At 37.3% G+C, this 12,136-nt stretch overlaps 1 protein-coding gene across 4 annotated transcripts in view; it reads left to right on the forward strand.

Moving 5' to 3' along the window:
* The window catches only part of LOC107588274 (forkhead box protein N3-like), an 88,564-nt gene that overhangs the window by 21,266 nt on the left and 55,162 nt on the right, over nt 1-12,136 (forward strand). For 3 of the 4 annotated variants that reach the window (XM_016276307.1, XM_016276305.1, XM_016276308.1), the window contains one exon: nt 7,839-8,395. In XM_016276307.1, the coding sequence (XP_016131793.1) occupies nt 7,853-8,395 (543 nt within the window). In that variant the 5' untranslated portion in view covers nt 7,839-7,852. Of the gene's footprint in view, nt 1-3,905; nt 4,096-7,838; nt 8,396-12,136 lie in introns of those variants that run through there. The other variant, XM_016276306.1, reaches the window with a different exon arrangement.

Genomic DNA, 12,136 nt, shown 5'->3' on the forward strand with positions numbered 1-12,136 from the left:
GGTGGGATGTGTTGACAATCCGTTCAGCCTATACTTCACACAGCGTATGCGGTGTGTGAGTACTCGCGCTCTTCAGAGACAATCAATATGACAGAGCTCGTGTTTAAAAGCAAAACACACTGGAATGAATAATTCACTTAAAACGCAACGCGAGTCTCTGTTCTCTCTGCAATCTCTGATGTAATCAGCCTGGTTTCCTTTATATTAGCACTGTTTTGGACAGATTGTTTGAATGCACTCACTTGCTGGATCATTGGACTGAAAACTTTCCCGGAGTTTAGCGGCTTAAAAAATGATCTAATCGCAAGCAGAGAAGCAAAATTGGGTTAAAGGGTTAGAATAGAAATTGTGCTTCAGTAATTTTGCGTTAATTGCGTTAAATTATTTTAACGCGTTAAGGATTGTAAAATTAATCGCATGCGTTAACGTTGACAGCACTAATATATATATGTATATAAAATAAAAAAATAATTGTGTAATAAATTAATTTAACATTTACATGTGTAATATATATACATTTAGAAATATATATGTTTGCAAATATATCAATTCAAATATATAATATTCGTTATATATATATTATATACTATACTTATACTGTATATACTATACTATGTATACTATACTATACTACTATATACTATACTTATAATATATATATATATATATATACAGTATATATATACTGTATATATATATACATATACTATATATATATACTTTTTTTATATATATTCTTTAAAATGAAATTTGATATATTCTTTAAAAAGGAATTTTTGATTGTTACTAATTTCTATCTAGCTGTCTCATAGCCTGGGTATCCAGTATACCACTGGATCGTGACCCAAGCACAAAGAAAAAGTCCAGTGCTGTTTATAGCAAGGCTGACCGGAGTTCTTAACCCTGCTGTCAGAATTGTAGTGGTGGACGCTGCATTGCTTCATGAGGGGGTTGGTAGATGTGATTGAGATCCGTTAAGCATGATTACATTATAGATATAAATCCACGGCTGAACACAGCTTTGTACTTGTATGGAGATCCATTACAGCATTTATTCAAAGCTCTTGTTCAATTTGTACCTTTCTTTGCCTCTGATGTATCCAATAAGGGAATCTGGAAGAAAAAAGAATGAAGCTGTGGTAGTAATAAGCTGAGATGTGGTGGAAATCGGACAGTTTTAATGAGGTCTCAGATTCTGATGAAAAGAGAAATGGTGGTGATCCTCTGGGGTTCATGGGTGAAAGAATTAACACAGCTTGTCACTCTGTCCCAGCCATCCTCTCGTTACCAGGGTAACGGACGCCCATGTGCCTGGAAGTAACCGTGGTGACACAGTTGCTGCATGCTGCAGCCTGACTGAAGCTCTCCTCGTGAACAGCAGCCCAGCCAGAGCTGAAACGAGCAGGAACTGGAGTTTCTATCTCCACAGAACAGTGATAATCTACCCTAATGACCTCTGTGGGGAAAATACATGCAGCCTCTGACACTATCGAGTCTTTGTTTTTGCTTTAATGAGCTCTCAGCTACTAGGTAGAACATTCATGGTAATCTGCTTATTGGGCGCTGTGAGAGAAAACAGTTTTAGAATATCATATCTTAAATCCAGCTTTATGTGCTTAAATTAGAACAGGACAATTTAGATACTACTGAAATGGCAGAATGAACTAAGGGTACTTACTTGATGACCGTATTTTTGTTCTAGTAAATAACCTTGTTAGGATTCAAACAGAATGGCTTAGGAGGGGGGAAAGGAGCATTCGAGACTAAATGTAGCGATTCTACTGACTTAACTACATTTTTCAGGAGCATGATAGTAGATCAGTTGTTTGCAAAATACTAGCCTTTCCAAGAGTCTTTTTCTTTACAAGTAGTAGCAGTGTAGCGCGACCACAAAGCTACATTGCTGTTTTCAGTGTCGCATTGTAATTTGCATGTGGTTTTACTGCCGAGCAAGTTAGGTCAGCAATCAGTCACGCTCTCATATGTGGCACTGGAAAATCTGATTCATTCTAGTAAATCGGTTCATTTGGAGAGTTCATGTAAATGAACTGATTAAAAAAAAAAGTTCACAGATTTAAGAATCTGCATAGTATTTTAGGTCTTCTATTTATAAAGGAATTATAATATTTGGTTAAATGTTGCTTTTCATGGCTATGTTTTCAACTGTTTAGTTAATTTTTACATTTCATTTATATTTAGTCTGAATTTAAGTTTGATGCTGTCATCATTTTGAGATATCTTTTTATTCATTAAACAAATCTATTTACCTGCCAATAATTATAATCTAATTAAATTACATGTGTAAATATTATTTATTGTGTAATATTTATATTAATCTAAATATTTTTATAATGCATCTTATAAAATATAATATCTTATATTATATTAAGTAAAAAAAGAAGAAAAATGCATGCCTTATACATACATATACTGTACATATATATAATGTAAAATACATAATCTATAAAAAAAATACATTACACATACACAGAAAAAATACACATTTTATTTTTTGTGTTTTTAAATATGTAAATACGTTCTTCACAACTTTTATTTTAGAAATTTTAAATGGCTAATTAGCTGTCTCTTTTAGAATTTCTTTTTGTCAGTAACTTGACTGTACTGTGACTACTTTAGGCTGACAAGCTATAGTTTCAAAGTAGCTTCCCCAGCACTGAAAAGGGGATTCTATTCAGCCAGAACTTCATTAATATACCAGATGTGTTCAGATACAGTTTAAGATATTGTCTGCTCTCACCTCTTTCACAGAAGGTAAAATGAAGCCTTGCTCTGGGGCGGATAAGAGAGACAGTGATAAGATAAGACAGTGTCTTGAGCTACATATTTTCAAAGTTGTCTAGTCTGTGTCTCAAGACATGTTTTTGAAATATTTTTAACTGGCACGAGATTGTCAAACATTCACCTGAATATTGTTAAACAAACCTGAACTTGTATTAAACCTGGAACATTCCTGGTCAAGAATGAAAGAAAAGTTATGCTCAGACCAGCATTTCATAATGAAATTGTTCACAGAGTGTCTGTGCACAAGGTTTTTTGGCTTTGAATAAGTACACTTGGGTAGATTAATCAAAAGAGTGGTTATAAATCATTACTGCAAGTACTAACCCACGATAACTGCGTTAAGCTGTGGAAACTCTTGCTCAATACTTTGCTTTGGGCATAACAATACTGTGAGCAGAGAGCTGCACAGACCAGCTGTAATTAAAAGCTGTAGTTTCAGATGGGATAAAAAGACTCGCTGCAACTTTTGTAATGTTTTTTTCATGCCAAGATTAAAGCCCTTTGATTATTTCTTGTGTAATTGGGGCTATTTGAACGCTGAGTGGTTGTTTTGTGTCTGCTTAGTCGAGGCTTTGAGTTGGACGTGGTTTTCGCTTTGAGCCGTATGAAATCTCTACCTGCCACTTCTCTGTTGTGGAGTGATAAGAGAACTGCTCTAAAAACAGGCTGAGTGCAGCTATTTACTGCCACTGCAGCAGAGAGAATGTGACCTTTCACCTCTCCTTCGTTCCTCGAGTATTGACAGCACATGACTTTTTTGTTCGAGCCGAGAGCAAAAGTCTGGATTTGTTTTCATAGCGTCGAACATGTGGATTACCTGCTTCAGGAAAATGCCAGGAGTCCTCCAGCTAAGTCGTCTTCTGTTTGTTTTTCTCATGTAAATGACATTTCTTGTCTCTGTTTTCATTGAAACATGTCTCTGCAGCTCATAGGAGCTCACGGGCTTGTGTCCAATCAGACGCACCGGGGGGCGGGGCTTCTCCAGTCAGGTTAGTAGGGCATTGCATGTGATTCCACAGGAGGAGGGGTTTCCAGAGGTCACTCCCTTTGAGAGAATTCTTACAGGTAAACACTCCAGGCAGATGAGTCAAGGCTTGCCGGGACTTTGACGTAGGCTGTGGAGTGTTTGTGCCCTCAAAAGAGAGCTATTACGTACTTCGGAGTACCTCGGAAATATGGGTACCGTGGTGTGAGATTACATATAAATGTGTTTCTATCTAAAGGGAAGGAAAATGTTTGTCACAAGAGCTGAGAGAAGCCCACGCCAAGCTTATGAATGAAATCTCAGAGCAGGTACAGAGTTTATTTTTACTTTCTCAAAGGCCCATTTATGTGTCAGGTTGATATTAAGTGTGATGGGAGTAAGGAAATATGAGTCTTGTGGGATGGATGGCAATTGTTTTGATGTAAAGCTGAAGTTCTTGTCAGAGTATCCTTAAATATGATTATTTATTGCAGTGTAGTCTTTTTTCTGTTTTTTTAACACTTTTACCCTCAAGCAGCAAAACAAACTCTTCTAGGAAACTGCACTCATTTAAACCCCATTGTCTAGTTCATAACCAGGTTGGCATGAAAACAGTAGACGATTGGGGAGCTTTTAACTTAATCCAATATGCAGGCACTTAGCAACTCCATAACAACGGGCTAAAAACACTCAGAACACCTTAGCAACATCCTGGCAACCACTCAACAATTTTGAACGAGTTGCATTTTCTTCTGACGTCGTAAAAATCTAGTTTAGTCTAATTTGAATCATTTGTTGAGAATGTGGCATATTAGAAGTCGAGTTGCACATAAAGTTGACTTTTTCTTGTTTTTGTGGCTGAGTGGCTCAGTGAGCGATTTATTACCAGCATGAATAGACTCATTACTTGTTCTTCACCCACTTTAAATGAGTTTTGTGCTTGTTTTAACGCAGCTCTCCCAATCAAGCGAGCAAAACAGTGACAGTTTGGCAGTCGCCCGGCTTGTAATATCAGGACGGTCCGCGTCTGCGTGTTGAATACAAGATCTCTCTTGGCACTCGTGTATGTGGTTAATAGTCAGATGTTAAGATGGGTGATGAGGGAACAAAGTGCTGTTCTTTGTCATTGTGCTGTCTTTGTTATGTCACTCATACTGGGATGTAAATGAACAAAGCTGATTATAGAATATCGTTATGCATTTTAACACATGGCAGACACGGCGGACGTTAATTTATTCAAGTCCCAACGGCCGGTCGCTTGCATATGCAGATGTACTGTATATGACTATATTAAACACAAATTGCATGTATGCATGCATTTAATCACTGATTTGTGATGAGGCTGCCAAACAAATGTTGATTTAGACAGGCAGATGGTATTTGGGCTCTGATCAGAGCATCGTGCCTAATTATCTGTAGCTTTAACCCACCCTCTGTGATCTGGCTTTCTGCTGTCATCTGGACGCACGACTGGAGCACATTATTTGCAGCTATTTGCCAGTGAAACACGATCCCGCAGAAACAAACCTGAACCTGGACATCGAGCATAATGTGCCATTCACAACAATAACTCATGTGGGAACCAGTATACATGCTTTTCTTTTATTTTGGGCCCAGTCATTGTTCCATTTTAGTGCAGATGGCCTTAACGGCCAGTGTGAAAGTTTTAATTTTTGAGGCTATTCTAAGAGCAAAGTGTTATAAATTTGCGTCCCATGTTTCAGTTCATGTTCAAATGTCGCGTAGCTGTTGCTGCATAGTGCAAGAGTTTCAAAGTCACCCTCAAAGAAAAGCTCTCACATTTTGAGCTAAATGAATTAGCAAAATTCTGTGTATGAAAATGTTAACATGACAGCTAATTTGAAGCAAATTTGATCTAAAATAAACGAGGATGGAAGCGAAAAGGGAATTCATATCATCACACTTCCTTGTCATGTGATACTCAGAAGTATTTAGCAAAAACTTTCTTTGAAGTCGAAAATAATGGTCAAGAATGATGTTTCGGGTCTCTCGGGACACAATTGGCAGTTGCCAGCAAATTAGGCCTAAACAGAGCCTTGTGTTGTCATGGCAACAGTGCAATTAAATTACTTTACTGTCAGCTGTAATATAATTTTCCTGTGCAGCGGCTCACGGGACCGGAGCACCCCATCGGAGGCTGAGTGAGATGAGCGCTCCTCATTGGAAAGATGCAGTACATTGATTTTTCATGAATGATTTTAGTGTCCGCGTTGCATTTCAATGTGTGGATGGCTGGTTTGAACAAGAGGCGATTTCGTTCCACTTCAAGATGCTGCTCTCTCCACAGCGCTCAAGTATAATCTTTAAGTATTTCTCTTTTTCTGAATGGCAAGCAGTGTAAAGTAGAGGTCTCGTTGTTTTAAAAAAAACAATCTGCCTTTTGAAGAAGGGTAGCAGAGTTTGGTTTTTATATGTTTTCATAGAATTATTTTTGCCAGTATCATGTTTAAGTGTTTGATGGTGACTTTCTAATAATTGCTTTTACAGATGGACCGGGTGTGTAGAGCGAGAGAGCGAGACAGTAGAGACAGCGCCACACAAATTGATCTTTGTGACAGATCACGGGGAAGGTCGCAGTCTGTTTTTCTGGTGTCATGTTCGGAGTATTTGATTCAGTGATTGACATGCCCCTATAATATCTTTCCCTTCTGTCACACCCACTTCTTTATGGGTTATTGTATTGAAATAGATAGTCAGCAATTTTTAGATTAGTAATACTACGGCTGTCATTTTATTTTAAAACTCGGGGGAAAGTCACAAATGATCTGGCTGTGGTGACATCTTAAAATGGCGAAGATTTTGATTAATATGCATAAATATTATTTTTATTATTTTACTGTTTTGATAAATGCCCAATGTAGATCTGTATAAGCTCATTTAAAACCGAAATTATCATAATTTAGAATCAAAATGTCAAAAAACATTTTCGACAGCACTTTCAATAGCATGAGGAAGCAATCATTCTGCCTTAACTCAAGTGCTCCAATGAACTTGTGACATTTAATTTGTTTCCTTCATTTGTACATCTGCCAATGTCATTCCTGGGATTTTGTGGGTCAGTGGATAGAGGTATGGATCAGCAATAGAATATTAAGGATGATTTGTTGGTTTAATGGTAATGTTTATGGGTTTTAATCCACAGTAATGTATTTTTTTGTAATGTTACTAGAATAGGTAGCGAGGAGTGTGTGTGTACTGCATTTATATGTATTATTACAATTTAAAAAATGTTTTCTATTATAATATATTTTAAACATATATATTATTTTTAAATAATTTATTCCAGTGATTCAAAGCTGAATTTTCAGCATCATTACTCTAGTCTCCAGTGTCACATGATCCTTCAGAAATCATTCTAATATGCTGATTTGCTGTTTAAGAAATATTTCTTATTATCACCAATGTTGAAAATGGTTGTGCTGCTTATTTTTGTGAAAACCTGATTTTTTTCAGGATTGTTTGAATTGAAAGTTCAAAAGAACAGAAATCGAAATCTTTTGTAACATTATACATGTCTTATTTGATCATTATATCACATTTGTGACATTATATGTATTGATGTCTGTATTTTTATCTGTGTATGGCAACTATAAAAAGAGCATTTGAGAGCACATAAAACAGACAGAGCAGATCATTTGTAGATGACCTTGAGTGTTATATTCCATTTACTTGAAATATTTCACACTATAGCAAGGCATCTTCAGTTGCTCAATAGCTGTTCCATCATCTCCGGAGCAGGCTTGCGTGCCGCCGTGCATTCATGCTGTTGACAGAGTAGGATGGTTCTCATAGTCTCGTTCTTTTGTGCTCTCAGAGAATGTTTTATCTCTTGGATGGAAAAAAGGGCTTCCTGCAGTGATCTGAACATCAAGTGATCTTAGTCATCCTTCAAGACTGTAAACTTCTACAATAGTGGATTCGGATTGAGAAATATTTCAAAATATGTGTGAAGTAGTCACTGGCACTGTCCCAAATGGCGCTCTTAATATGTTTTATTTTCACCTTTGACCTTCTGTGATTGTGATCATGTTCTCTTTTGTGTTTTCCATAGGAGCCTTGGTCTAAATGGGTCCAGTTATGCCTCCCAGTAAGAAGCCGGAAAGTTCTGGGGTCAGCGTCGCGAGCGGCCTGAGCCAGTTCTATCAGGCGAGCTCCATCACGCGCGCCCTGCAGGAGGCCGAGGAGATGGACCTGGCTCTTCCCACCATCAAATTGGAGAAGGGCAGCATGGAGGACGAGGAACTCACCAACCTAAACTGGCTCCACGAGAGCAAGAACCTGCTCAACAGCTTTGGCGACCCCGTGCTGAGGAGCGTCAGCCCCGTCCAGGACTTGGACGATGACACCCCGCCCTCGCCGGCCCACTCGGACCTCCCTTACGATGCCAAGCAGAACCCGAACTGCAAACCCCCTTATTCGTTCAGCTGCCTCATCTTCATGGCTATAGAAGATGCCCCCTCCAAGAGACTGCCAGTTAAAGACATATACAACTGGATCCTGGAACACTTCCCTTATTTTGCTAACGCCCCCACGGGGTGGAAGAACTCGGTCAGGCACAATCTGTCCCTCAATTTCACAAAATTCTTTCACCTGAAGGACAGGAGTCAGGTAAGGATGCCAAAAAGTGCTGACCTTAATTTACTCTAGTTTTCACTTTTTTTTAGTAGTACCAAACATTTGCTTAAAAATTTTCAGTAGCCCGATTGTAAAAGAATAGCTATTAGAAGCAGGCTAAAAACAAAATGTTTGTAGATTGTATTCTGTAGTCACATTTTTTTTTTTGCATATAGCATTAAAAGCCTTATAGCTATGCAAGACAAGGCAATAATAAATGCACTTACCTAAAGTCCTTTGACAGGTGCTGCTGGGAATTCCAATTCATTTGCAGTGAATCAGTCTGTTCGGATCAGCAATTAACCGATTCATAAAATGATTTGTGAATCAATTTGAGACATTTTCCCTTTTTATTTGTTAGTAATAAATAATAAAAGTTTACTTCAACTTTTATATTATTTTTTAAAATTTTACATTTGTTAAAAAATATATTATAAAATTATATATATATATATATATATATATATATGTAATTATTATTATTTTTTTTTTACAGTGTTTATTTTTCAGTGTCAGTTCATGATATCTAATGCATTAACTAATGTTAATGTATTTAACCTTACTGGAACGTGTAAACAAATTTTATAATAATAGTTAGAAAAGTTTGGCCTGTATAAAACGTCACTGCAGTTTTTAGTTGTAGTGTAGCTAACTGCATTTTCAAAAGATGCTTTAAATGAGTAGCTTGTAGTTTGGAAAGCCATACTGCAGGAGTGTGCTGAATGTGTCAATATTTAGAGGTGCGCCTTGTTATCTCGAGTTTAATATCAATACATGTTGATTGGATTGAATGTTGATTGAAGAGAACATTTTATAATTGTTTGATAAAGGGATGGAACTTATGAATTGGGTCTCATTAGATGCTCATTGAGTACTGATTGATTCTAGTCAAAGGCTGATAAGTGCATTCCTGTGTGTGTGTATCATATTGAGAGCATACGTGTGTGTGTGTGTGTTTATGGTGTGCGTGTGTTTACAAGTTAGTCAAAACAGTAAAGCCATTCCATGTGACTCTTACAGTTCACTGCCATCTGGTCCCTGGCTGTGGAGCAAAGAATTTTTTCTGTATACGTGTCTCCATAGAAACAGCTTTGCAGTTGACATGGAAAGTAAGCTGTTGCTGTAGCAACAGAGAAACTGATGTGTTTGTGTGTGTATATGTGTGTGAGAAAGTGTTCTAGCTGGGAATGATTAATCCACTGATGATAGTATAGTGTCGTCCGATCAACCCCTTCACTCCTGCCCCAATAAGAGCATTTCCGTCACTTTTGCTGCAGGGAATCAATAAAGAATGAGTGTTTTTGTCTCCTGTTCCAGTATCATCTTTGGTTGACCTGGTCAAAATATTTAACTTTTGAGGGACTCAATCCACATGTTTTTTTTTTATTAATTAGGATTGCAGTGACTTAATATTGAGTTAAATTTCAATTGAAAATCTTCCCGCAAAGGACTGGCGCTGTTTTTCATCTACTGTGATGCTCGACTCGACCAGATATCATTTGAGTGCTTGTATTTAATGCACTCATCTAATTTTATTTAACAGCTTTGCCATCCAAAATGTATTTGTGCCTTGCTGAGATTCACAGTGTCGAGTTGGTTTTTCTTTATTCAAATGAACTGTGTAAGTTTGAGCTCTGGGCTTTTTGGAATTAAAGGTTGCTAGGGCATTGGTGGTTGCTAGGGTGATTGGGTGGTTACGTGATTGTTTTTTGCTTGTCCAAAACGTGTCACTATGATGCTAGCATATTGTGCATCTGAGTGGGTTTTGGATGGTGTTGATTGTGCAAAACTTGCAAACATGATGTTAGGGTGGTTGCCAGGGCATTGCTAGGCGATTGCTGGTTTGTCATGCAAAACTTGCAACCATGATACTAGGGTGCTGTGCATGGTTACTAGGTTGTTGCTAGGTGGTTTATTGGGGGATCTAGGAGGTTGATGGATGGTACTTGTATGTGCAAAATTAGAGTGTTGTGCATTGTTACTAGGTGGTTGCAACAGTGATCTAGGTAGTTGCTGGATGGTGGTGCATGCGCAAAATTCACTGCTATGATGCTAGGGTGTTGTGCATTGTTACTACGGCGTTGCTATAGGTGGTTTCTGGATAGTGCTGCATGTGCAAAATTTTCAATCATGATGATAGGGTGTTGTGCATTGGTACTAGGGCGTTGCTAAGTGGTTGCTGGATGGTGTTGCATGTGCAAAATTTGCAACCATGATGCTAGGGTGTTGTGACAGTTTGTTTGAATGTTGCATGGTGGCTGCTAGAGTGATCTAGATGGTTGATGGATGATACTTGCATATGCAGAAATTGTTGCTATGATATGTTGGTGTGTGCGCAGGTTAAAAGCCTCTAGAATCTTCATTTGATGTGAGTGCATAAAATGTTTGTTCTTTTATTGTCTGACAGATATTTACTCAAATCACTCGGAAAATGCCAAAGTTTAATACTCAGGCTTAGGGGTTAGTTCAAATTCTCAAGTCTTAGTATGATAAATAGTAACAGTGATAGTAAATGTTGGCAAAGCTTTAGCCACTTAGTGTTGTCTCTTAAGTTTCCAGATTTGTTTATTTCACTTTTTAGAAGAAAAAAAAAAGTTTCTGTTTGGTCACAAAGTCATGATTAGCCGTATGCCTGTTCATTTGGTATTTGATTAAATTTTTCTAGCCTCATTGGCCTACTTAATGAATGAGATGACTATTTTAAGTCTGTTTTAATTTCAGATTCATTGTGGATTTGCTATGCAATCATGCATCACTCTACATAATGAGACAGTAAGGGGCAAATTAAACCAGGAAAATAAGAGTCTGAATAAACAAACATTTGATAGATGCACAATCCCCAGGGGTTTACAGAGGAATAATTAATTTTGGCCAAGAGGAGAATCAAATTAAGAGATCCAGACCTCAAGAAAATGTTGTTTTTGCTTTTTACAGATTGAGAATGAGTTGCACCCGCTGCTAGCGTCATTTGCACATGCAGTCTGCACTGTTTTAGCACCAGATTCGCAAAGGAATTATGCAAATCGGGTAACTGTGTAAATATGGCAACAAAATTAGTGTTGCATGGAGCAGTTGCACCCTGTTCACGTAAATGTGCCTAGACAATGGCTTAAAGACAGCAAATTTTCACACAGGGGTCTTAAAATTACTGCCTCAATAATCACGAGGAAATGTGCTCAAACAAAGCCTTTATAAATAAATCTCTTTACCACCAGCTTCTCTGGCCGGTAATAGTGTATCTTAAAATTGTATCAAGCAAGTAGCGCTAACGTTTACGAATCCAGCACATCCTATTATAACCCTTATTTGCATAAAGAACAAGGTGTATTTGCTCAGTTAATTTGTAAAAAAATAAAAGAATATAATTTAAACTATTTAATAATAATATTTTAATATTACTATTCCAAGAATTATTTAATAATTAAAAATATTTAATTTATTTAAAAAAATTTCCTGTAGGTACTAGCAACACAAAGGTCATAAGTTCAGTTCTCAGGGAATGAAAATACTGATAAATTTACCTGCAGTTAACTTGAAATAAAAACTGCTTTTTGATAAATATTTGTATTCATATTTAATGCATTTGGCAGGTGCTTTTATCCTAAGCAACATGCATTGCATTCAAGGTGAATTTGATCAGTTAACGCATTCCCTGGGAATCAAACTCATGACCTTGGTATTGCCGCGTATGTGAAATTAGACGCAGGGTTTTGCACTGAAATTTAGTGCACTAGA

The sequence above is a fragment of the Sinocyclocheilus grahami genome, unplaced genomic scaffold, assembly GCF_001515645.1.
Source record: "Sinocyclocheilus grahami isolate Dianchi unplaced genomic scaffold, SAMN03320097.WGS_v1.1 scaffold101.1, whole genome shotgun sequence".
Taxonomy (NCBI): Eukaryota; Metazoa; Chordata; class Actinopteri; order Cypriniformes; family Cyprinidae; genus Sinocyclocheilus; species Sinocyclocheilus grahami.